Consider the following 27,508-nt stretch of genomic DNA (forward strand, 5'->3'; position numbering starts at 1 on the left):
TCAAAGCTGAAAAATCCGAATTTGAAAAAAATCAAGAGGACTCGTGCACAATAACCAACATTACATTCCCACACAACTAGACAGCATGATATTCAAGTGACAAGCGGAGTAAATTGATCGTTATTCAGAAGGAAAAGGTTCAATTCAAATAGAAGAAGCTGCAGAACATTTAAAAATCCAGGTTATATCCTCAAACTATTAACATTCATTTAATTAAACCCTATTCCCCCTTTCACCTTCAGGCCTAATCTGGCCGGTGCCGCCATCTTCTTCTTCTAATGGAGGTCAACCCAAGGCCGGAGAGCGACCTCTGCGCATGCGTAGGTCGCTTCTGTGGAGTCTGGGATTTGTAGGAAATTGGGAGCAGAGTCGCAGCGGAAGCGCATAATCTGTGATTTTTAGACTACAGCGTCCGGAAAGCATTGCGAGGCAAGCATCGGTGAGACGCCCTGGGGTGCTGCCGGAAATGAGATCTGTTTTTTTGGACAATATGTATTGGGTGTTTTCTGCTTCTCTTCGTGAAAGCTCAGTCTGTCGAGGAATTTACGTGATGTCTTTAGAATACTTATGTAAAAATAGAAAGCTGCACTTGCAGAAACTTGACATAAGAGCACAAAATTCTGGAAATAGCAGCCAGGTCAGTGACTATTTCTAAAGAGAGTCATCCTGCAGTGAGTTAACTCTTTGTTTCTCTTTGTATAGATGTGTCAGACCTGCTGCGTATTTCCCGCATTTTGTTTTCTCCAGTAAACCAATATCATTATTTGCAATGTATTTGTAATGTATTAAAAGTGGAGGAACACATCCATTTGCAGTTTGATGGTAGTCATTTGCGAAGACAAAAAAAAAGTAGGAATAGGCCAAGGCCTTTCGGATTTATGGGCCTGTACCACCATTCAACATGGCTGATCTACTTCATAACAATAGCTGGCTATGAAGAAATGATTTGCTACAGTTGTAACTTTGTTTAAGACACAAAGATGGTAGAAAAGAGGTATAACTTCTCCCCTCAATCCTTTAGGGCCTAAATGAGAAACCTTTAGCCTAGAAATCGCGGCTACTAACCTCTGTAGCCCTCGAAGTATTCTGTATGTCTTCATGAAGCCACTTACAGGAACCAGCCCGCTGAACCTATGCTACACTCTCTTCACGACAAGTACATTTTTCTTTCTATTGGAAACCGAAATTTCTCACAATATTTTCCAGGTGTGGCCCGATGTAGTTGCCCCCCCCCCCACCATACTCAAATCCTTTTGCAACTAAGGCCAAAAATGTGTGGTTTTCTTAATTTTCAGTGGCTGTGCAGATTCATCCAGATTCATCCCTTTTGAACTTAAACATTTCCCAACTTACATTCCTTTCAAAAATAGAACTAGAATTTCTGTTTTTTTCCTGTAGAATTTGAGAATGTTCCTTTTTACAAACTCCATCTTGTCTATATCTATTTGAATAGACTTTGCAAGAGAATTTAATTTCAGTAAGTCACACATTGAGTTTGATGGTTTGTAGTGCAAGAGTTCTGTTTTTAAAATATTTATCTAGTGGCAGGAACATAAAGCATGATGTTTTATCAGGCAAAATTCAACACAGAGTAATGGAGGAAATTTTAGAGCAGATGTGTTAGGTTTTGGTTTTAAAATGTGCCTTTTTGAAGCCCCTTTAAAGACAGATGAAGAACAATTTTTTTTACTCAGAGGGTTACGTCTCACTCTCACATATGGTTCAAGAAGAGCTTTTGATTATAGGTGAAGATTCTTAAAGAAAGGCAGGAACGTGGAGGTCAGGTTGAAGTCAGCTCAGCTGTCATATTGTGAAAAGAGGAACCAGTCTGAGGGCCTACACCTTAATTTGTACCTTTGCAGGCCTTAAGTGTTGAAAGAGGAAGCCATAAATGTTTAAGGAGCAGATTCTAGAATATAGACCTTCAACATCAAAGGCACAACTGCTGAATGTTGAGAGAATTATGTGGGAAATATTGGCAGGAATTCGATATATAACTATGTTCTGTTAGATTGCAAAAGATACTTGGTTAGGAAAGGGTGAGGTGGAAGAGTATTTTTAAACCAAGTGCAGGTAATTTGCTTAATGTGTTTCCGTAACAGTAAATGGTTAGAACATGTCTGATGGATAATGGAGCACCATTTGTATTGTGCAGGCTGTATCACTTATGGTGTGATTGCAACCCAAAAAACTTGTTTGAAGCTGTACTTTGAAAGCAGCTAAAGCCAGTTCTGATATTACACAACTTTCTATTATGAGTGGGTTTTTTTTAGGAACATCGCTCCAGTGTTATGGTAGAACTACCTGAACAGGTTGCTTTTCTCAGAGTCAATGGAGGTCCCTGATTAATGAATAATTTGGTCTTGGTACAGGAAACACCCTTTATTGATGGATAGAAATCTGATCAGGAGTATTTTAAAGGTAACAAAAACATGCATATTTTGACAGCAGGTCTTGGCTGGGGTAGATTCTGGCAATTTTAAGGAGGTGAGCAACTGCATGCCCTTCTCTCTCCAAAGTTGCCTTCTGACCTGTCAAGTCCAGCACGTTTTTGTAATCTTGGCAGGGTATATTGTTTTTTGAGGAGGTGCTTTGCAGATGAGAGGTTAAGTTATATAGAAATTAAATCAAGGTTTTATTTCATGGAAGTTAGAAGGTACAGTGATTGGGTTTAAGTTTTTCTTTTAAAAAAGTGTACTATTTTCTCTGGTGAAATCTACTACATGGTAATAAAAATTTTAAAATATATTTGCAGGCAGTAATTTATGCTGATTACACATCTGAGTTGATTGCTTTCTGATATTAAGTGGCATAAATCCCTGACTGGTCAGGGCATGAAGGGATACAGAGAGAAGGCAGTATATTGAGGCTTACAGGAAAAGTGGATCACCCATGATGAGATGGCAGAGCAGACTCAATGGACCAAATGCCTAATTTTGCTCCTGTGCCTCAAGGTCTTATGGGGGAAAAGGTCATTTATGATCTTATTTAATTGACCGAGTTACTAAATAACTTTGTCTATTTCTAGTGTTCCCATATTACAAAACTCATCTCTCTTACTTAAAAAAAATCAGTCATTCTTTCCTTCAATACTCCATCTCAATTTCAATGTCACTCATCTCTCGTCTCCCTCAAAATGTTTTCCCAAAATCCATATTTGAATCATTTAAATCTGATTGCTATCACAACAGTGACATTGTCCATGGAAGTCTGGTTAGAGAAATTGTGAAGGCCTCCGTTGGTTGGAATTAACCATGGATATTGTGCCCTAGCTGTCTAGATGTGCAAGCTTGGGCAGTATGATATGGAGAGCAAGCTGCTGATTAAGGCCCAAGTAATTAAAAGGGTCTTTAACACCATGGCAGGAAATTAGCAGAAAGAAAGAATAGTGGTAGACTATTATTTTTCAGGCTATGAAGATAAAGATCAGCTTTATTTGTCACTTGTTTATTGAAGCATACAGTGAAGTGTGTTGTTTGCATCTCATCATATCAGTGACAATTGTGGTGGGCAGTTCTCAAGTAGTGGATAGCGCCGGGCAGCTTTTTTTTAATAGTTTATATCTATGTATGCTGAGTACATTAATCAAACTTATGAAGGACTCAATGCATTATGGAGCTAAGCTGGCAAGTAAAAGATGAAATTTTGGACTATATGGCTTAATTCTGCTCCTGTCATGTCATCTTATATAATGTAGTCTAAACTGCAGTTCTGAAGAGTGTAGAAGTAGTGGGATCTGGGTGTTCATGTCCATCTATCCTTGCAAATGGCAGCACATGTAGAAATGGTTGATAAAGCTTATGGGATCCAAGGCTTCGTTGTCTTTAAAAGATGTTTGGTCACATTGTAGAAAGCATTTGTTAGGCCCAACTATTGCACATTTTCACATTTCATATTTTTCTTAATTTTTGGTGACCAGAATATCCAATTCTGGCCATTAAAGATTGAGAAAAATATGAGTGTCCTAGACCACACAAAAAGCTGGAGCCAGGTGGCATCCATGGAGGGAAGTGAAATAGACAACGTTTTGGGTTGAAGCCCTTCCTTCTCTAAATGTTGCTGATTTCCTCCATCATTTTGTGTGTTGTGTCTCCAGAGAAATTGACTATTTGGCCTATCAAATGCTGGCATTTCCACTCCAGTCGTGCCATCTGCCACCTTTCATCATATAAATTTCAAAGTGTCATCCTTTATTAATTTTTCCTTTATTTACTTTTCACTTTCCCCCTACTTGCATATATTCTATTCACTTCAATCACTCCTAGGTTCCACATTCTCACCTCTCAAGTGTTTGGAATAACTGGAAACAGTTACTTTGTGTTGTCTATTCATATTTCATAATTTTAAATATCTTTATTAGGTCACCCCCAATCTTTTCCCAAAAGTTCATCCTTTCTTGATAAATACCCATGCATTTGTGTATCATCATGTTTCAATTTGCTCTGCATCATCATCTTTTCCTCAGTATCTTTTAATTATATTGTGTCCTAATGTGTCTTGAGTACCACAAGTGTGTCTATATCTCTAGAGATAAGCCCAAGATTTTTGTTAGCTTTCTGTGTTGCCAAAGAAGTACTAGTTGGTAGGTTAATTAATCATTGTAAGTTGTCCCATGATTAGGCTAGGGTGAAGTCTAGGGTTGCTGGGCAGCAAGTAGGTGGTATCTGCAAATTTATGAATTATGCTTGTGATTTTATAACCTCTATCATTAATGTAAATTGCAATCAGCATTTCTCTCACTGATTCTTGTGAAACACTACCCACCTTCTTTAGCTATTAACTTGTTACGTGGCAAAGCAGCCTCGATTGGCCTATTCCTATTCCAAGTATGTCTGTTGGCATGTTTCACTCTGAGTAACTAGTGTTTACTCCCACATTTTGCTTTTCATTTTGCTACTAGTTTAATAATTTGTTCTGCTAGTTGTCCCCTCAATCTGCATTTTCTAATATTATTAGGTGGTGTGGTAGCATAGTAGATAGCACAATGCTTGACAGTACCAGTGACCCGGGTTCATATCCCACTGCTGCCTGTGAGGAGTTTGTACATTCTCCCTCTGGGTGCACCAATTTGCTCCCACAGTCCAAAGATGTGCAGTTTGGTAGGTTAATTGGTCATTTTAAATTGTCCTATGATTAGGCTAGGATTAAATCAGGGGATTACTGGGTGGTGCGATCTGTGCTGTATCTCAATAAATAAATATTATTGAATAATCAACTAAGGAATATCTTGTCAGAGGCCATTTTGGAAAATTTAGTTAAATTATAAGTACTGCATTACAACAATCTATTTTTTCTGTTACTGATTCAAAAATTTCAAAAATATGGTTAAGTAAGACTTTCCCTGTTGATATCTTTATTAACTATCCATTATTTTAATTATTGTTGTTCTTTTGTTAGTAGGGATCCAATTATTTTTGTTGTCATTGATGTTAAATTAACTAGTCAATAATTTCTTGAACAAATACTTTCCACTTTGTCAAGTTATAAGTATCTACAGTCTTCTAGCACTTCAACTTGTTTCCCCAATGAATTATTAAATGGATTTCACTACACTATAGGAAGGATGTGCAGCAATAGAGAGATTACAGAGGAGATTCACTTGGATGTCACCTCGAAGGCAGGACTGTAGTTATTTGGAGAGATTGGTTAGGCTGTCTTTATTCTCAGTAGAATGTAGGAAGCAGAGGGGTAACCTAAAAGAGGCTTAGAAAATTATCAGAGGTATAAATGGTCAGAATCTTTCTTGCAGGGCCAGGTAAATAAAGGGCGTGCTTTTAAAGTAAAATGGGAAACATTTAAGGGAGGACTAAAGGATTTTGTTTTCACCCACAGGATGGTGGTATTGGGAATGAGTTCCCAGAGGATGTGGCAGGTACAGAGGCACTTTACACAAGTACTTGGGTAGGAACAGATGGGGAAAAAACAAAAGCCTAATGCAGAATCAAGTTTAATATCACTGGCATATGCATGAAATTTGCTGACTTTGTGGTAGCGGAATATATATTAGTTAAATTAAGTAGTGCAAAAAAAGTAGTAATGGGATTAATATGGATAGCCATCACCATGGGCATTGATGATATGGTCAGAAAGAGTCCTTTCTGTGCTGTATCATTCTATTTTTTTGTTCCTTAAATCCCTTTCAAATGCTTGAGTACAATCCACCTTGATTAGGTTTGAGTTTAATTGCTGTGCATAATATATATTTAATTTATTTGGACTTGATTGATTCCTCAAGTCCATTTAAATTTACGAACTGGGTATCTTATTTCTAGTCTTCTATCTCCCTGGTAATGACCAAAGCAAAATTGTAATGTAATATTTATATCATTTTGCTGCTGCTTTCTGTTGGAATAGTCTTTGTTTACCCTACAGAACATCTTATTGATGTATTTGTAAAATATTTTACAGTTTAATCATTTATATATCATGGTCCCTTTTACAGCTTTAGTTTTTTTTTGGTGTTTCTCCCTGAATGCTCTGTATTCTATCTTTGGGTTCCTCTGCAGTGTATGTACTTAATTTATCTCTCTTTTCTTACGCTCAGTTTTTCCCTTGTGACTTTATGCATCTTTGGGTATTACTACACTCTAAATACCAATTTGAATATTTCTCACTATTATGGGGTGTCCAGGGAGGGATAGCACCTCTTGTGAAGGGGCTTGTGGTGTCTATTCAGGTGCAGTGCACTCACCTTTGGTCCGCACCGGATGCTCAGCTCTCACCTGTAGCTCCAAGTTTGCATGCGACAGTGGCCACACCCTGAATAACACTTTGACAGGTGAGCTAAACCAGGTGAGGGTAGCCGGTGGCCTCAGAGCCTGTGAAGTAACGACATGCCTTTCCTAGCGTACGAAGTCGGCTCCATCGGACTGGACGGGAGAGATCTAACTGCCAGGAAGGCAGTATGGCAATGCCGTTTGGAGAGTGAGGGCCTTGACAAGGCACAGAAGATGTCACAGTCATCCACTGCAATCAAGGAAAGCCCCAGTTTGTGATGCTTGTTCAAACCACTGGGCCCGGAATTCTGAGGTCAAGAGAGTTGAACTCCAGTTCCCGGCTTTTCCACCTTAACAACTCTCCAATGGATAGCTACTGTTACCAGTATTCACCAGTACTTTTGCTCATTTTAATTTTCTCATCCTATTCTCAGCCCCTTATTTATCAACATATTAATGCCCTTTATTGGTACCTAAGTGTTTTTTTAAAATTTTACTTTAATTTTCTTTGCATCATTTCTCATTAATAATTCATTAACAAATTTTCCATTGCCCAGTTTTCTTTCATATTATGTACAGAACTCCTTTTTCTCCTTTCCTTCTACCTCTTAGACTTAATTAAAATCGGTGTGATTGAAATCTCCCATGATTGCTCTGTTGTTTCACTCATACCCCTAATCTGTCTGCATGCAATTTTCCCCCTTTCTTTATTAGGCTTAAAGGTTACACCTGTTATTGACTAGTCCTTTATCTTTTGATTTGATTGAGTTGCTTTCTATTTTTAACTTTTTCCCTGTGTCCTGTTAATATTTTATTCTGCAGTTCATTCTATTGTTTTATTTACTGCTACTCCACCTTTTCTCTTTATCTTTTCTAACTATGCATAATTGGTGGCTGTCTGTCGTATTCAACAATGACAGGAAGCCTGTGTGAGAGAGTTCTTAAAGTGAAAAAGCTGTTGCACTGGGGCAGTTCCAATATTTCAAGCCCAGAATTCCGGATCCAGTGATATGATAAAGCATCACAAACTGGAGTCTTCCTCTGTTGCACTGAATAACCATGTCATCTCTGTGCCTTGGAGCCTTTGTTCTCTGTGGCACGTTATGGTGCAGCCTACTGTTGGATCTCACTGTAGATCTGATCCACCCAGTCCACTGGAGCTAACTTTGCATGCTCGACAGGTACATAGAAAACCTACAGCACGGTACATGCCCTTTGGTCCACAATGCTGTGCTGAACATGTACTTACTTCAGAAATTACCCAAGGTTAACCATAACCCTCTATTTTTCTAAGCTCCATGTACCAATCCAGGAGTTTCTTAAAAGACCCTATTGTATCCGTCTCCACCACAGTTGCCGGCAGCCCATTCCATGCACTGACTACTCTCTGCGTAAAAAAACTTACCCCTTTGTATCTACTTCCAAGCACCTTAAAACTGTGCCCTCTTGTGTTAGCCATTTCAGCCCTGGGAAAAAGCATCTGACTATCCACATGATCAATGCCTCATCATCTTGTACACTTCTATCAGGTCACCTCTCATCCTCCATCACTCCAAGGAGAAAAAGCTGAATTCACTCAACCTATCCTCGTAAGGCATGCTCCCCAATCCAGGCAACATCCTTGTAAATCTACCCTTTCTATAGTTTCCACATCCTTCTTGTAGTGAGGTGACCAGAACTGAACACAGTACTTCAAGTGGGGTCTGACCAGGATCCTATATAGCTGTAACATCACCTCTTAGCTCCTGAACTCAATCCCTGGTTGATGAAGGCCAATGCACCATATGCCTTCTTAACCACACAGTCAACCTGCGCAGCTGCTTTGAGTGTCGTATGGACACGGACCCCAATATCCCTCTGATCCTCCACACTGCCAAGAGTCTTACCATTAATACTATATTCTGCCTTCGTATTTTAATCTACCAGAATGAACCTCCTCACACTTATATGGGTTGAACTCCATTCGCCGTCCCTCTCTCATAGAAGTATGAGGCCACTGGCTGTCCTCACCTGGTTTAGTCCACCTTTCAAAGGGGTGTGGCAGCTGTTACATGCAAACGGTGACAACTGAGTGCCCGCTCGGGACCAAAGGTGAAAGAGCTGCCCCGGACTAGACATAACAAGCCCCTTCACCAGAGGTGCCACACCTCCCTGGACACCCCATACAACCCAATGTTAGCAATGATTAGTTCCCAGTCCTGATTTTTTTATATCCCTTAGTAAACTAATTCATCTGGTTGTCATCAGGGCATATTTGCATTCAATGAAATGTTGTAAGGACAATTTAGTTTGATTTCATGGGATCTTTGGTTAAAGGGCTGATACAATGTCATAGGCCATAGGGCCTGGACTGTATGATTTGTGTTTTATTATTTTACGGTTCACCATATTTTTTTTAGTCTTCTGTTTATGTTTCCTTGCTTTTGGAGTATTTTGTTATCTTTTTTCCCCTTTTCCTGTTTTGCTTATACTCAGGCTGTTTATGTTACTCTCCTCTTAGCTTGAAGTCTTTAGATCATTTTAAAGGGGGATGTCTTAACCCTTTCTGCAAGGACGTAGATCCTGTTCCGGTTCAGATAGATCCCATACCATTGCTGTAGCTCCTTGTTGCCTTAGAACTGTGTCAACGTCCCATGAAAAAAAAAATCTTTTCTGTCTTAAGTTTTAATTCACCAGACCTATATGTTTTAGTGCCAATTTGCATGTGACTCAGTCAACCCTCCAGAGCAACATGTACACAGTGCTGGAGGAACTCAGCAGGCCAGGTAGCATCTATAGAAAAGGTGGAATCTTCTGAGGTTCTTTTTCCTCAAGGACCTGTTTTCACACAGAGGATATTTATGATTTGGAACTCATGCCTGTAAGGATGGCAGAAGCAGAGTTGGCTCTCGGAGAATTGGATAGGCATCTGAGGCATAAATAAAATCATCAGGAAAAGAACTGGAAATGTAATTGATGGATTACAGGACGTGTGACTAATGAAAAGCTTCTGTTCTTACAATCATCTGTAAGTTGAGTTGGTTGAAGCCGTTAGCTGCAAAAAAAAACATGAATTACTTGATAAGGCAACCACACCTCCACAGTATTGTAATGAATGGTATCAAAAGACCAAAAAACTGATCAGAAAGAGCAGTTAGTAAAGTGAAGAGAGAGTGAATTTTTCTGTTTGTAGGAACAAATGTTTGTATGCAGTACTGTGCAAGTCTTAGACACCCTATATTTATTATATGACTTCAGAAGGTATGGATTCCACAGAGCTCTGATCTCAATATCATCAGGGCTTTCGGGGATACCTGGAGAGGCAGAAGCAAGACTACCAAAGTCTGCAGAAGAACAGTAGCAAGTTCCCTAAGACTCTTGAAACAACCTAACAGTTAATTTTCTTATAAAGTGCATGACGGTGTACTGAAGAGAATTGATGCAGTTTTAAAGGCAAAGGATGGTTAAAACAGATATTGATATGATTTAGTTTGTTTACTGTTCTTCATAGTAATTTTTTTGATATTTAAAAACAGTTCATTTCATTAGTTTTGAAAGCATCTCTGCTTTACGGAGTTTTTACATGTGGCTAAGACTTTTGTACAGTATGTTGGAATTGTGGGAACTTGTTCTTAGGTAGTAGGGGTGCCCATAAGAAGGGTGTTCTTCACCAGGGATGGCCTGTAATATAATATGAGTTGTAATGACTGAATGGGTCTGAAAGGTCTGTTACTGTGTCAAGTCAAGTCCATTGTCATATACACAAGTATGTGTAAGCACAGAGGCAATGAAAATCTTTCTTGTAGCAACATCACAGGCATTAGAAATACTGCATTCACAAGAAAAACAAAACTTAGAAAATAAAAATAGGAACAGGAAAGTACACAATCAGAGCAAGAAAAACTAAGTCCATTGTAGTACAAAGTGGCCATAGTGCTGCTCGACTGAAGCAGTGATTGGGGTTGTGCAGGTTGGTTCAAGCATGGAACAGAAAACCCTACAAATAGTAGTGGCTGTGGTCCAGCACATCACAGATAAAGCTATCCCCTCCACTGAGCACATCTACATGGGGTGCTGTTGCAGGAAAGCAACATTCATTATCAGGGATCCTCACCACTCAGGGCATGCTTTCTTCTCACAGTGCCATCAGGAAGAAAGTACAGAAACCTCTGGACCTATATTACCAAGTTCAGGAACAGTTATTACTCCTCAACCACAAGGCTCCTGAACCATAAGAGATATCTTCACTCTACTTCACTTACCCTATCACTGAACTGTTCCCACAACTTATGGAGTCACTTGCAAGGACACCTAATCTCATAAGAATATAAGAAATAGGAGTGGGAGTAGACCATCTGGCTGATCGAGCCTGGTCTGCTATTCAATAAGATCATGACTGATCTGGCCATGGACTCTTCCACCTACCTGCCTTTTCCCCAAAATTCTTAATTCCCCTACTATGCAAAAATCTATCCAACCTTGTCTTAAGTATATTTACTGAGGTATTTACTTCACTGCTTTTAAGTTCAGTCCCTCTAGCAAAGAAGGCCAACAGCCTATTTGCCTTCTTGATAGCCTGCTGCACCTGCAAACCAACCTTTTGTGATTCCTGCACAAGCACTCCCAAGTCCTTCTGCACAGCACCATGCTGCAAATTTTTTTTCCATTTGGATAATAATCTGCTCTTTCATTTTTCCTTCCAAAGTCGATGACCTTGCACTTACCAAAATTGTCCTCCATCTGCCAGCCCTTTGCCCACTCACTTAACCTATCTATATCTCTGCAGACTATCTGTATCTTCTGCACAATTTGCTTTTCCATTCAATTTAGTATCATCAGCAAACTTAAATACAGTCCACTTGGTCCCCTCTTCCAGATTGTTGATATATATCGTGAACAGTTACAGGCCCAGCACTGACCCCTGTAGCACACTGCTCACTACTGATTGCCAACCAGAGTAACACCTATGTATCCCAACTCTCTGCTTTCCATTAATTAACCAATCCTTTATCCATGCTAATACATCACCACCAACTCTATGCATCCTTCTCTTGTAGGTAAGTGTGGCACCTTATCAAACGCCTTCTGGAAATCCAAGTAAATAATGTCCATCTGTCCCCCTCTATCCACTCTGCTCATTACATCTTCAAAGAACTCCAGTAAGTTTGTCAAACTGGACCTGCCTTTGCTGAATCCATGCTATATCTGCCTAATGGATCAATTTCTTTCTATTTCTCATGTTCTTGATATTTATTGCTTATTTATTTATTATGACTATTAACCTTTTTCTTTCTTTTTATATTTGCACAGTTTATTTTGTTTTACACACTAGTTTTCTGTCCTGTTGGTGTGGTCTTTCATTGACTCTATTATGGTTATTGGATTTATTGAGTATTCCCACAAGAAAATGTATCTCTGGACTGTATATGGTGACATATATGTACTTTGATAATTTACATTGATTTTTTGAATGTTGAAGAACTGAATGGTTGAAAGAAACTGTTTATGAACCTGGTGATTTGTAGGACTTGAGGCCTGTGTACCTCCTGTCCGTATATCTCTAGTTACAAAATTGTTAGTGTTGTGTCAATTCCTTAATTCTAGGATAAGAAAATCCAAAGATTCATAACTCTCTGAATCAATTGTCTTCACATATTCCAAAATGGGTGACACTTCTGAGACCGAGCATTTTAGCTCTCTCTTCGTGTACCTTGTGTCTAATTTTGTCTGATCAACTGCAAACCTGTGTTTTTTTAATATTTTACAATTTAAAATCCATTCATATTTATTTGTTGTATGTACATCAAAACATACAGTGAAATGCATCCTTTGCATTAACAAACCCCCAAGGGATGTGCTTTTACACAATCTGGCACTGGCATAGCATGCCCATAATGTTCAGCAGAACAACACAAACAGAATAACAACAACAAAATAAAACTAGGCAACAACAGCAAAATAAACCCTTTCCCACCATCACACACAGAGACATCTCCATCCCCAAGACAGGTTTTCTTCGGTCCTTACTCCTGACATGTGAACATTGGACCTCTAACTTAAGACTTCACTCGCCGGTCATGGCTTTGTCCTTTAAGCTTAGGCTCTGGGACTCGTGCTCTTCTCATATGAGATCTATGGTTTGAAAGGCACAGATAGCAGCTTGTTTTAACACAGAAAACATTTCAAGGTACTTTATTTGGTGTAAAGGGAGGTAAGGCAAGATTTACTGAAGAATGCAGTGAGCTTTCTTTGCTATCAGTAACAAAATAAAAAGGATGGGGGAATGGGCAGTAGTTCATGAAGATGCCTCACTACCACTTTCTTGAAGGCGAGTAGGTATGGAAGGTTAGTCTTGCTGTGACCTTCAGATTCTAAAAGTAAACAAAAATACAAGAAATGTTTTACTCCAAAGCAAATCAATTTTATAAGTTTGTATATAAAAATAGACTAGATTTATTTATATAGCAACTCTCATTGGTTACTTAGCCACCAGGGGATAGTATGAACCTGTACCATATGCAAATTTGTTCCGTTCCACGTTTAGCACACAGATAAGGTTAAAAACAGGATTTTACAATTTTTATGAAGTTGAGATTATATTATATCACAAAAGGCAGTATCTCGTATCTGTGCTGTTCATTACTAATGTGAAGGGACCTGAGGGCTGAGCTTATGGTGGTCTGTGACATCATGACAGGCATAGATGAGGTGGAATATCAAGTCTTCATTCCAAAGTAGGGGAATCTAAAACTAGAGGCTATAGATTTCAGGTGAGAAACAAAAGTTTTAAAAGAGCCTGTGAGATTGTTTTTCTCACACAGAAGTTGGTGGGTATATGGAACAAGCTACCAAAGAAAGTGGTAGGGTTGGGTGCAATTACACAGTTTAAGAGACATTTGGACAGATACAGGGATAGGAAGGGCTTGGAAGAATATAGGCCAAATGTTGGCAAATGGGATTAACTCAGTAAGAAATCTTGGTGGTCATGAACAAGCAGGGCTTGTTGCATGACTTCACATTGAATGACTCATGACCTGGTTATCCCTTAATTTCAAAGTTGTCATCCTTGTTTTCAAATATCTCTGTGACCCTAATGCCCCTCCCCAATTCCTCCATCCCTAGAATTCTTTGGGACCTCTATGTTCCTGCGTTCTGTCCTATTGTATAATTCCTTATGCCATTCTATTAATCTTCCATTCTTAAACCTCCATTAATCCCTCCATCACCACCTCTTGTCACTTAAAATTGTCCTTAAAACCAACATCTGTGTTCGTGTTTCCCAACACATTGAAATTTTGTTCTGGAATGATGTTTCAAAGCACTGAGTATGTTAAAGGTGCTAGTTTGTTATAAGTTGTTGCTGATGTTGAAAAGTAGTTAGTTTATCTGGTGGATATTTTTGAATAGTTGGGTAATTTGGTAAGCACAAGAGATTCTGTAGATGCTGGAAATCCAGAGTAACACACACAATATGCTGGAGGAACTCAACAAGTTCAGCAGAATCTATGGAAAGGAATAAAGAGGTGACTTTTGGGCCAAGACCTTTTATTGGCCTGAAACATCATCTCTTTATTCCTATCCATAGATGCTGCTGAACCTGCTGAGTTCCTCAAACGTTTTGTGTGGGTAACTTGGTAGCTGTGATTTGGCATATTTTAAATCATTCAGTAGTTACACTTACAGTTGATAGTCATTTGAGCATGTGAATACCCTAGCAAGAGAGAGAATAGGAGAAAGTGCATCAGAGTTAAGGGAACTTTCGTTGGGGACTATGGCATCAGCCCAAAATGAGGCTTCATGGCATCACCTCATGGGTTCATCTCAATATGGAAGTGAATAAAAGGAAGATAAGAAGAAAGAACATGATTCAAACTCCTAGATTCTATTTCTTCCATTGAAACATCGGCTGTATTGACTGCTAGAGTTTGTGGCTTCAAGGATTGGACTTTTCAGCAAACAATATGGCCACCTACTTCCATCCAGCTTATCAACAAAGGCGATTGTCCTTGATGATGAGGGATCACCAACATCAGATGGCTTCATCAACGTTATGAAAAAGGTACTATTTACATTTATTTGATAATTTATACCTGATGTTAATTGTATGTTGCTAAATTTCAACACCCCTCCCTCTTAAGAATTTTTCAACTCCAGGAAATGTGGACAATTCCTTTATGTCACTGGCTCCCCCATCAGTGTTGTAACTGAAACCAGTTTGTAGTTATGATGGATAGCATCAGATGGAAGCTTATAATGCCAAAATATGTTTGTCACTTCTTCCTCATGTGCACACAGACCTTATGATGTCCATGAGACTTAGTTCCTGTCCTATTGACCCCATTCTTGCTCAACTATTGACCATCTAGCCATCCTCTTAGGTCTCTATACTAGACAATCTTATTTATGGCTCCTTATCCTTGTATATTGTCCATGGCATTCATTGCCCCTCCGAAACACATCCTCCATCTCACTTTTCAATTTGCCACACAATTATTGTTATTTAATTCCTCACAAGCAACAAGTGAAGACATATACCTGTTGGGATCTTATTTTGTTCCACTTTCAAGCATCTATCTTTTGTGCTCATGCTTTTATTTTTTTCAAAGATGCTCCTTGACCAAGGTTTTGGCTCCTCTATCTAGTGTATCCTTCGAGTTATAGCAGCATGAGCAGTTCTCTTTAGGGCCCCATAGATCCCATATAAATTGTTTTTTTCTCTCTGTCTTCGAACATGCATGTCTTTAGAAAGAAAGAGTAAAGAAAGACTAAAATAGACCTCTGATTTTGCTTTCTGAATATAACCAGCTGTGTGTTGATATAGACAGGGCACCAAAGATCAGAATCATTCCTGCCAAAGTGTGCTAATTGCCTTGTGATCATTAGATTCCTCCAAAAGTCAATGATTTTATTATCTTAATTGTGGCAAGTACCTGTAATTTAAAATTTTAAGAGGAGGCTGCATTTTGTTTTCATTTTTTCTTTTGCATGCAGTTGATGTCGAAGGCCTAACAATAAATCTAGATTTACAATTAATCTACCTCAGCAATGTGCATTGGAATTCATGAAAGTCCTGCAATGAAAGTTTCATTGTTGGATTTTAATATGTAGATGCTTATTTATTTGCCTAAATTTTCTCCTTAATATATTTCTGTGATACATTAACTAATATAAATTTATTATTAATGCCCTAAAATAGCAATGAAATTAATGTCTCAAACTTTTAAGCATAAACATCTTGCAGCATCATTTCAAGATCTTGGAAAAGTGATTTGGTTTTCTTTGCATATAAATATTGTCACCAAGCTTTGACCTTTGAGTCAACAGGAGTTATTTAAAATTTGAATAAAATAATCGTAAATATACACACAAAATTTTAAAAAAAGGTTAGTTGTTTGATCATCCCAGTTTTACCAGCTCTTGTTCACACTCTTCCATTCTCACTTAGACAATACTTTTTGCTCTAACCTTAAAATATTTGGTGTGTGACTCCAAGTAAATGCAGTAAACCTATCCATAACTAGCACAATAGTCACTTAGAAAAACACCACTTGTCATCCACTTCAATATCCTGCGGTGCTATCCTTACATGAAATACAAGCAGAATATAAAAGAAAATATTGATGCAAATCAACAACATCTCACAAGATCATTCCCATTTTCACAATTGCATCTTCTCAAAAGTTGTAGAATTTCTTTTTGACTAATATACAGATCATGTTTTTGCCTGTAAGGATGCATCTTACATCCTGAGGTACAGAGGGTGTTATCAAAACTGGACATTAGGGATACTTGTATTTTCAGATATTCTACCGGATATTTGCACTTAATGGTAAATTAGCAAACCTGTTTATGCCTGTAATCAATAATTAGCCAATCTGTGTTGAATTCTCAATAGCAGAAAATGGTTATTTGCACTTTTTAGGTTTTTGAGAGGTTTGGTGTTTATTATGGTCATCTATAATTTTGATGCTACACTGCCCACAAGCTGCTTGCTTACCTTATCAACAGATAAATGCTTATCAATAATGTTTTATTAAGTGACTTCAGTTTTTGCATTGGGCCATATGCTATACTGGTGAGGAAAATGCCACAACATGGGTTATTGTGCATTATCATCAACAAATGATGAATATTGGGAAGCAATTTTGTAAAGAAAATGATGGTCCTTTCAAGAGTAACATGTGAAAAGATGGTTGTCTTTGTGATTGTATTATGTAGCTTGGTCTATGAAAAATGATCACAATGTTGAGACTCCTATTGTCTGCGGAATGCTGTATAATCTATCATAAATAGATTTTATGAAAATATGACTAATAGATCGTTCCGAGGTGGTCTACAATGGTGAAACACTTCTAAATTTTGTCACTGCGTGGGAACTTGGCAAACAATTTTCACCAGGTTTCATCCACGAACAGAAATCTGATAGTTACCAGAAAAATGCTGACTAAAGGACAAATGTGCACGAGTTAGGGAATTGTTCCCTTGTTTTGTATAAATTGTTCAATGGGATCTTTCTTATCACCTAAATGAGCCTTGATGTTTGTTAGTGTCTCAACAATTAAAAGGACAACATTTTTTTTGCACACTGCATTGTAAGTGCCTGGATCACACTGCCAGAGGGGTTTGTGAAAGCAGATATAAGGGCATTCAGTTGGCTTTCAGACAGGCACATGAATATACAGGGAATGGAGGGATATGGATCACATTCAGCCAGAAGGAATCAGTTTAATTATAAGTCTTACTCAGCACAGACATCATAGGCTGCAAGTTCTGTCGCTGTGGCAACAAAGAAGATGCTGGAGGAACTCAGTAGGTCAGGCAGGATCTAGGGAGGGAAAAATAATCGGATGCTTTGAGTTGTAGATCTTCATCAGGACCCAGGTTTATTTCTGTGTTGTACTCTTCTACAGATCATAAGATATAGGAGCAGAATTAGGCCATTTAGCCCAATAGGCCATTCTGCTCCAACATTCCATCATGATTTTGTTTTCCAATCCCATTCTGCTGCCTTCTCCCTGTATCCTTTAACCCCTTCACAAATAAATAACCCAACAATCTTTGCTTTAAATACACCCAATAAATTGAATGCCACAGCTCTTTGTGGCAACAATTTCCACAGATTCGCCACTCTTTGGCTGGAAAAAATGCTCCTCATCTCAGTTCTAAAGGTATATTCCTTCATTCTGAAGCTGTGCCTTCAGAATCTACACTTTTATACTAACGGAAGATCCCCTCTATGTCCACTCTAGGACCCAAGTCTTTTTTCCTGGGAATGCAGGGCAGTGAAGGCGGGAGTGGGATCTATTGAAATGCTTAAAATTATAGGAGGAATAGATAATGTGGATGGTAAGTCTTCTGGTTCCGTAAGGTTGTTATAGCTGAGGGTGGTAGTGGGGCTAAGCTCCCACTACCTATTAAATGATCCCAATGACATGCATCTCAAGTAGCCTCTGACAACGAAGTCCAGCTCCTGGCCTTCACATGTGGCTTTGCTGTTAAGCCCAGTGGAACCATTTCTCCTGACAGAAGAAGGGGCAAAGGCAGATGACTGGTGCTTTAAAACCAGTTGCTTCAGGCAGATGAGGCTTGTCAGTTGTAGTTGGCAGCTTATCTAGGAGAAGGAAAACTCTGATCTCAAACCTCTGCTGCCTCATGGCTACACGTATTCATGGGGAAGGCTTTGTGAGTAAAGTCTGAGGAAAAATCCAGACCTACAGTCCCTAAGGCAGTGCTACGTTGAGTTTAACGCTAACTGGCAACTCCCGTGACATTGCTGGTGCCAAACTGTCTTTACTGTTTCTTTGGATTCATCAGCTGCAGAGAAAGGAAGCATACTGTACGGGCAACAGCTTGCTTCCATGTCGTACTGTCCTGGCAATCTTTTCATGCAGAGGTAGTGAGTATATGCAATAAGCTGCTAGAAGAGGTGGTTAAGAGGTACAATAATATACTTTAAGAAGCGCTTGGGTAGGTACATGGAGAGTCAGAGCTTGGAGCGATGTGTGCTGAACACAGGAAACTGTGCCTAGTGGGTGGCGTGGATTGTTTGGACTGAAGCTTCTGAATGTGTGCTGCATTACTCTCTGGCTCTACCCAGGCTTTTTAGTATTCGTGAGCACAAGAGATTCTGCAGGTGCTGGAAATCCAGAGCCACACTCAAAAATGCTGAAGGAATTTGGCCATGATAAAGAGTCTCTGTTGAAACATTGACTGTTTATTCCCCTTCATAGATCCTGCCTGACCTGCTGAGTTCCTCCAGCATTTTGTGTGTGCTACTTTCAGTATTCATCAGGTTTTGTATGAGATCCTCTCCTCTGTTTCAATTGGGGAAAGTAGGCAGCAGCTTTGTAAAAGCATCCAAACCCATTATTGAGTGAGCAAAGGAAAATGCAACTAGCTAGGTGGGCACCATTGGGTTGGCAAGGACTGATTGGGTTGAGGGACCTGTATACGTGTTGCATTGCTCACTAACTCTCTCCAGGCCTTTCAGTATAAGAGATTCAGCAGATGCTGAGAATCCAGAGTAATATGCTTGAAATCAAAAGTATCTAATAATCAGGAATGCTTTGGAGAGGGCACAGAGGTGGTGTAGAAAACACATCTTAGAGGAAAGGTTGAGTGAACTAGGTTTTTTTTTGGAGCAAAAGAAGATGAGAGGTGACTTGACTAGGGTATCTAAGAGGCATCGGTAGAGAGGGCAGCCAACTTTTTAACCGCCAGAGCAGCAATGGCTAATATCAAGGACATCCTTTTCCGGTAATTGGCAGAAAATTTATGGGAGATATCAGAGGAAAATTGTTTACACAGACTGGTTAAGTCACTTGAATGCAGTGTTGGGGATGGGGTAGAGGCTAATACAATGGGGACTTTTAAGAGATTTTAAGATAGGCATATGGGTGTGGGTGTGTATGGATTATGTAGGAGGGATGAGTTAGATTGATCAGAATTAGGTTTACTATCACTTGCATATGTCATGGACTTTGTTTTGTGGCAGCAGTACATTGCAATTCATAATTAAAAAACTATAAATTACAATAAGAAATATATTTAAAAATAAAAAAGTGCAAAAAGAGAACAAAAAAATAGTTTGTGTTGGTGTACATTGTCCATTCGGAAATCTGATGGTGGTGGGAAAGCTGTTCCTAAAATGTTGAATGTGTTTTCAGACTCCTGTATCTTCTCCTTGATGGTAGAAATGAGAAGAAGGTATATCCTGGGTGATGGGGGTCCTTAATGATGTATGCTGAACTTTTGAAGCATCGCCTTTTGAGGTTGTTCTCTACGCGGAGAGGGCTAGTGCCCATGATGGAGCTGGCTGAGTTATAATTTCCTGCAATTTTTTTCTGATCCTGTGCAGTCATTTCTCTGTAACAGAGAGTGATGCAACCAGTTAGAAGGTTCTCCACTGCACATTTGTAGAAATTTGTGAGTCGTTGGTGTCATACCAAGTCTATTCGAACTCCTAATAAAATATAGCCACTGACATGCTTTCTCTGTAATTGCAAAAATATGTTGGGCCCAGGATAGATCTTCAGAGATGTTGACAATGCTGATCCCTCAAGAAGCACTGGTATGTATTCCCTCAACTACTTCTTCTGGGTGTCAAGACTGGAAAGCAGTCTTAATTCTTAATGATTGTTTATTCTAAAGTTTAAAGAAACATACAGATATTAAGCAAACTAAGTACAAAGCTGAGAAGCAAGGCAGAGATGAGTAAAAAGCAAAGAAGGTGAAGATAAAAATAGAAAAGGATGGTGCCTCTGAAAAATCCATGCCTTTTATAATCGAGATAATGCGTGGACATAATTAGAGTGGTGATCGTGTCCACTCTGAAGCTTCGAGGCTTCACTCAGAGAAAGCAAAGTTCAGGTTTTTATTTTCTTTATATCTGCTCAGCTAGGCAGAGATGACAGGCAGAATAGTGCAATGCTGCTCTTGCTGAATTTGGAAAGACAGGGTGACCTCCAGAATCTTCTTGACCCCAACAGCTGTGAGAAGTACATCGAGTTGCAGCTTCTAACAAATTGCATTGAGGAGCTGGAACTGGATGAACTCTGGATCATTCGGGAGGCTGAAGTAGTGATAGATAGAACATATAGAGAGAAGTAGTTACACCCAAGGTACAGGACCCAGGAAACTGGGAGTCAGGAAGGAGAAAGGGATTAAGGAGCCAGTGCAGAATACACCTGGGGTCATCCCCCTCAACCACAGATAATAGCACTTCGGATACTGTCGGGGTGGTAGGGTGGGGTGGGTGACTTGACAGAGGAAAGTCACAGTGATCGGGTTTCTGGCACTAAGTCTTCCTCTATGGCTCAGAAGGGAAGGGGAGGGCAAAGAAGCTCGCTGTTGTGATAGGGGATTTGTTAGGGGAATGGACAGAAAGTTCAGTGGGTGAGAACGAGATTTCTAGATGATATGTTGCCTCCCGGGTGCCAGGGTCTGGGATATCTCGGACTGAGTACTCAGCATTCTTTCAGTGGGAGGATGAACAGTCAGAAGTTGTGGTCCATGTAGGTATCAGTGACATGAGTAGAACAAGTAACGAGATTCTGCAGGGCGTTGGGTACTAATTTAAAGGGCAGGACCTTCAGGGTTGCGATCTCTGGATTTCTACCCATGCTATATACTAGTGAGGCCAAAACTAGGAAGATTATACTTAGAAACATAGAAAACCTACAGCACAATACAGGCCCTTTGCCCACAATGCTGTGCTGAACTTTAATATGTGGCTAAGGAGTTGGTGTAGGAGGAAAGCATAAGACTTTTGAATCATTGGTCTTCCTTCCAGGGAAGGTGGGACCTGTACGAAGGGATAGTTTGCATCTGAACTGGAGGGGGACTAATATCCCTGCGAGAAGGTTTGGAATGCTACAAGGTGGGGTTTAAACTAGAGTTGCGGAGGCTTGGGAACCAGAGATCAAGTTATGGAGAGGTTGTAGAGGCAGATGTTGGTAAGACATCAGGCAAAGTTAGGAATCAAAAGGTTGAGCATGATGCGACAAAATCAAAAAGGTTTATACAGGACTGAAGGTGTTGTATCTGAATGTGCACAGAATACAGAATAAGGTAGATGAACTTGTAGCACAGTTGCAGATAGTCAGGTATGATGTTGTAGGCATCACGGAATCACAGCTGAAAGAAGATTATAGCTGGGAGCATAATGTCAAAGGATACACGTTGTATCAAAAGGACAAGCAGAGAGGGCAGCATTGCTTTGTTGGTAAAAAATGTACCGTAATCAAATCATTAGAAAGAGGTAATGTGGGGTCAGAAGGTGTTGAATCATTGTGGATAGAGCTAAGGAAGTGCAAGGCAGTAAAGACCCTGATGGGAGTTGTATACAGACCCCCAAAATATAGTAAGGATGTTGCCTACAAATTACAACAGGAGCTAGAAAATGCAAGCCAAAAGGGCAATGTTGCAGTAGTCATGGGGGACTTGAATATGCAGGTAGATCGGGAAAATCAGACTGGTGCTGGATTCCAGGAGGGGGAATTTCTAGAGTGCCTACAAGATGGCTTTTTAGAGCAGCTCGAGGTTGAGCCCACTTGAGGATCAACTGTTCTGGATTGGGTGTTGTGCAATGAACCAGAATTGACTAGAGAGCTTAAGGTAAATGAATCCTGGGGGGTGGGGCACTCAAGTTATCATAATATGATCGAATTCACCTTGAAATTTGAGAAGGAAAAACTAAAGTCAGATGTATCAGTATTAGAGTGGAGTAAAGGGAACTACAGAGGCATGAGAGGGAGTTGGCCAGAATTGATCGGAAAAGAACACTGGCAGGGATGACAGCAGAGCAGCAATGTCTGGAATTTCTGGAAGCAATTCAGAAGGCACAGAATATTTACAACTCAAAGAGGAAGAAGTATTCTAAAGGAAAGATGACACAACTGTGGCTAACAAGAGAAGTCAAAGCCAACATAAAAGCTAAAGAGAGGCATATAATAGAGCAAAGATTAGTGGGAAGTTAGAGGATTGGGAAGCTTTTAAAAATCAGAATCAGACTTTAATTGCCAAGTACCTGTGCACATACAAGGAATTTACTTCCGGCAGATGTTGTCTCTCTGCTCATAACAATAATAATGATAAATATAAATGAAAATATAGATTATACATACAAGTAGTGCAATCCAAGTAATAGTTAGCCGACTGTTAACCGGCAGTTAACTGTTCAGCAAAGTGACTGCAGTAGGGAAAAAAACTTCTCCAGTGCCTATTAGTCTTAGTCTGGAGGGATCTGAAGCACCTACCAGACGGAAGCAGTTCAAACAGTCCGTGCACAGGATGGAAGGAGTCCTTTATTATGTTCCCCGCCCTCTTCTTCCACCTGGAAGAGTACAGGTCCACAATAGAAGGCAGGGAGGCTCCAATGATGTGCTCGGCAGTCCTCACTGTGCGCTGTAGTCTGGTTCTATCCTGCTTGGTGGCGGCTCCAAACCACAGGGAATTTAAAAAAAAAGTCATTAAGAAGGTAAAGAAGGAATATGAAAGTAAGCTAGCCAATAATATTAGGCTATGGGTAACCTCAGATAATTTCTAAGGTAAGGGCATGTTCGGCACAGCTTTGTGGGCCAAAAGGCCTGTATGGTGCTGTAGGTTTTCTCTGTTTCTATTAGAGAATTCCAAAAGTTTCTTCAGATACATAAAGTGTAAAAGAGGGGCAAGAATGGATAGCAGATGACTGGAAAATGATGCTGGAGAGGTAGTAATGTGGGGACAACAAAATAGTGGACAAACTGAATAAATATTTTGCATCAGTCTTCACTCTGGAAGACACTAGTACTATGGTTGAATTTCCAGCTGTTAGAGGGCATGAAGAGTGTGAAGTTACCATAACTAGAGAGAAATTTCTTGGGAAACTGAAAGGTCTGAAGGTAGATAAGTAACCTGGATCAGATGGTGTACATCCCAGGGTTCTGAAAGAGGTGGCTGAAGAGATTGTGGAGGCATTGGTAATGATCTTTCAAGAATCACTAGATTCTGGAATGGTTCTGGAAGACTGCAAAATTGAAAATGTCTCCCCACTCTACATGAAGGAAGAGAGGCACAAGAAAGAAAACTATAGGCCAGTTAGTTTAGCCTAGTGGTTGGGAAGATGTTGAAGGGATAATTAAGGATGAGGTCTCAAGGTACTTGGAGGCACATGATATAATAGGTCGTAGTCAGCATGGTTTCCTCAGGGGAAAATCTTTTCTGACAAATCTGCTGGAATTCTTTGAAGAAACAACAAGCACAATAGACAAAGAAGAGTTGGTAGATGTCATGTTCTTGAATTTTCGGAAGGCGTTAGACAAGGTGCCACACATGAGGCTGCTTAATAAACTTTGAGCCCATGGTATTACAAGAAAGATTCTAGCATGGATAAAGCAGAAGTCAATTGGCGGGGGCAAAGAGTGGGAATAAGTGAAGCTTTTTCTGACTGGCTGTTGGTGATTAGTGGTGTTCGACGGGGGTCAGTGTTGGGACTGATTCTTTTTGTTATATGTCAATGATTTGGATGATGGAATTGATGGCTTTGTTGCAAAATTTGCAGATGATCTGAAGATAGGTGGAGGTGCAGGTAGTTTTGAGGAAGTAGAGAGGCTACAGAAGGACTTGGATTAGGAGAATGGGCAAAGAAATGGCAGATGGAATATAGTTTCAGGAAGTGTATGGTCATGCACTTTGGTAGAAGTGAAAGGTTTGACTATTTTCTAAATGGAGAGAAAATACAAAGAAATTGAGACACAAAGGGACTTGGGAGTCCTTGTGCAGGATTCCCTAAATGTTAATTTGCTGGTTGAGTCTGTGGTGAGGAAGGCATTCATTTCATGAGGACTAGAACATAAAAGCAATGCTGTAATGTTGTGTTACGCCTGTGCCCAACTTTGAGGGGCCGAAGGGTCCAAAGAAGCCCCCTCCTTTTTGAGAATTGCAAGATCGCTATTAATTCAGGTCAGGAGACCCAGGAAATGAGAGAGAGACGTTTGGAATGTCCTGGCCCTCAGCGATACAAAGCTACAGAAAACGGCCATTGTCTCTTGGAGACGGAATTGTGTATTGAGTACTGTACTTCATGGAAGCCCTCAGGGAATGATCAGAGGGGGTTGGTTGAGGGATTGCATCATCCCGACCTGATTGACATCTGAGACCCCGTGAGTAAGGATAAAAAGGGTCTGGGGAACAACCTCTTTAGACGCACCAGAAGAAACGCTAGCGATCCCGTAATAGCGACAGCTGGTGGACAGTCCACGTGCGTCCTTTTCCATTTGCCTCGGAATTGGTGGGCCTTACCACGGAAGAACGGCTTTAGCTAAAACAAAGGAGAAATCAGCCCCAACGACTCTCGAAGGATTGACATCATTGACAATGGGCAAGTTTTAAACTCTCTCTCTTGACTCCAACCAAAGGCTGCAGCCTGCATGAACTTGAGTGACTTTTATATTTCCATTGGCCAATACATTATCCCCTAGACAACGACAGAGCTATTTCTTAGTGATTATTATTATACCCGCACTTTTAGATATAGTATTGATGATGTATATTATCTGTATGTTTGCATTAATATTATTTTTGTGTATTTTTATCAATAAATACTGTTAAAAATAGTACCATCAGACTTCAAGGGACTTCTCTATCTTTGCTGGTAGGTGACCCAGTTACGGGGTACGTAACAGTTGAAACATTATAAAGCACTGGTGAGGCCCCACATGGAGTATTGGGAGCAGGTGTGGGCCCCATATCTTAAAAAGGATGTACTGAAACAGGAGAGGGTTCAAATGATTCCAGAATTGAATGGTTTGCCATATGAAGAGCGTCTGATGGCTCTGAACCTGCATTCTCTAGAATTCAGAAGTATGAGAGATGAGCTCATTGAAACCTATTGAGTGGTGGAAGGCCTTGCTAGAGTGGATGTGGAGAGGATACTTCCTATGGTGGGAGAGCTCAAGACCCGAGGACTCAGCTTTGGAATGGAGGCGTTTCCTTTTCAGAATGGAAATGAGGAGGAATTTCTTTAGCCAGAGAGTGGTAAATCTTCGGAATTCTTTGCCACTGCTGCTGTAGAGGCCAAATTTTCATGGAAGGCAGAGGAAGATAGATTCTTGATTGGTCAGGGCCCGAAAGGATAAGGGGAGATGGCAGGAGATTGGGGCTGAGAGGGAAGTTGGATCAGCCATGATGAAATGGCAGAGCAGTCTCGATGGGCCAAATGGCCTGTTTCTGTTCCAATATCTTATGGGCCTGTTGTAAGAGAAAACTGTTAGATAAAAATAAACTAATTATTGGTTGCACAGTTATATCATGTGGGTTATGTGCTAACACTTAGCCAGTGAAGAAGGAGAAAGGTGATAAACCTTTAGTTTAACTGCTATACCACTTTCTGCCAGTGAGTGGGGACGAACTTCCACGTGCTGTGAAAAATACATGAGTTTGTTCAAAAGTACAAACAATAAAACTACAACTTTCATCTGATATATAAGGCCTTTAAAAAACTGTGGTTTTCAACAATAGTGAGGGCATCAAGGTGTACTGTTTTGTGTCTGTTGATCAAGATGCTCAGCTTCTGCAGTGCCTGAATGACATTATCCAGAAGTAGAATGTATACTGTTAACCTTTGTTCATTCGTCCATCATGTAACTATGAGAACCACTCTAGTCATCTGCAATTTGTAGGGACTGCACCGGTCTGTGGGTACACAGATAGCTGGAGAGGCTCAAAGTTCTTTGGCAGTGTGGACAAGAGATGGCAGCCAAATTGGGTTGTGGGGGTCATCAGTTTGTGATTTCCTGGCCACCCTACGTCTCTCTGCTGCAATTGTCCTTTCTGCTTCTTGTGTTACTGCACCCTCATAAAGGGAGAGGCGCCACTCAACCCAATCCTGTGTGATTTGTTCCCATGTGTTTGGGTTGATGCTGAAGGCTATGAGTGAAGTTTTCAGTGTGTCTTTGCAGCGTTTCCTTTGGCCTCCATGGGAACACTTTCCTTTCTGTAGTTCAGCCTAGAGCACTCTCTTAGGCAGCGGATGGTCTGGCATATGAGCTACGTGGCCTGCTCGATGTAACTGGGACTGCATCAGGATGGTGTAGATACTGGGCAGTCCTGCCTTGGTAAGTACCTTAGTGTCATGGATTCTTTCTTTCTACTTAATGTTGAGGAGTTTTCTGGGACAGACTGTATGGAAGTAGTAAACACGAGGAAATCTGCAGATGCTGGAAATTCAAACAGCAACACACACAAAATGCTGGTGGAACACAGCAGGCTAGGCAGCATCTATAGGGAGAAACGCTGTCGACGTTTCGGGCCAAGACCTTTCGTCAGGACTAACCTAAAGGAAAGATGGTAAGAGATTTGAAAGTAGAGGGGGAAGGGGGAAATGCGAAATGATAGGAGGAGACCGGAGAGGGTGGGATGAAGCTAAGAGCTGGAAAGTTGATTGGCAAAAGTGATACAGAGCCAGCTCTTAGCTTCATCCCACCCCCTCCGGTCTACTATCATTTCGCATTTCCCCCTCCCCCCTCTACTTTCAAATCTCTTACCATCTTTCCTTTCAGTTAGTCCTGACGAAGGGTCTCGGCCCGAAACGTCGACAGCGCTTCTCCCTATAGATGCTGCCTAGCCTGCTGTGTTACAGCAGCATTTTGTGTGTGTTGCTGTATGGAAGTAGTTCTGTTTTTTGGCGTGCCTTTGGTACACTGTCATGTTTCACAGGGGTAAAGCAGACTGGGAAGTACTATAGCCCTATACACCTTAAACTTCGTCTGGAGACTTGTGTCTCTTCTACTCCAGACATTGGTATAGAGTCTGCTGAAGGTTACACTTGCTTTGGT

General features: G+C 40.3%; 2 protein-coding genes and 1 long non-coding RNA gene across 6 annotated transcripts in view; 1 reads left to right on the forward strand and 2 right to left on the reverse strand.

Moving 5' to 3' along the window:
* atp5po (ATP synthase peripheral stalk subunit OSCP) overlaps positions 1-342 on the reverse strand; it is a 39,290-nt gene extending 38,948 nt beyond the window's left edge. The window contains exon 1 of the mRNA XM_059968898.1: positions 237-342. Coding sequence (XP_059824881.1) covers positions 237-266 — 30 coding nt within the window. The 5' untranslated portion in view covers positions 267-342. The remainder of the gene's footprint in view (positions 1-236) is intronic.
* Positions 343-6,997: 6,655 nt separating this feature from the next.
* Positions 6,998-27,438, reverse strand: LOC132393526 (uncharacterized). Of its 4 annotated transcripts, none has more exons than XR_009511907.1 (4): positions 27,428-27,438; positions 22,952-24,993; positions 17,438-20,060; positions 6,998-13,066 (listed from the first exon to the last, which is right to left on the reverse strand). It is a non-coding gene; the product is annotated as an uncharacterized LOC132393526 (long non-coding RNA). The 4 variants fall into 4 exon arrangements; XR_009511908.1 differs by lacking the exon at positions 27,428-27,438 and adding an exon at positions 26,036-26,969; XR_009511906.1 differs by lacking the exon at positions 27,428-27,438 and having other exon boundaries at positions 17,438-17,520; positions 22,952-26,969.
* Positions 14,731-27,508, forward strand: part of mrps6 (mitochondrial ribosomal protein S6) — a 95,345-nt gene continuing 82,567 nt past the window's right edge. Inside the window, exon 1 of the mRNA XM_059968907.1 lies at positions 14,731-14,754. Coding sequence (XP_059824890.1) covers positions 14,746-14,754 — 9 coding nt within the window. The 5' untranslated portion in view covers positions 14,731-14,745. The remainder of the gene's footprint in view (positions 14,755-27,508) is intronic.

Source organism: Hypanus sabinus, chromosome 4 (assembly GCF_030144855.1).
Source record: "Hypanus sabinus isolate sHypSab1 chromosome 4, sHypSab1.hap1, whole genome shotgun sequence".
In the NCBI taxonomy this organism is placed as follows: domain Eukaryota; kingdom Metazoa; phylum Chordata; class Chondrichthyes; order Myliobatiformes; family Dasyatidae; genus Hypanus; species Hypanus sabinus.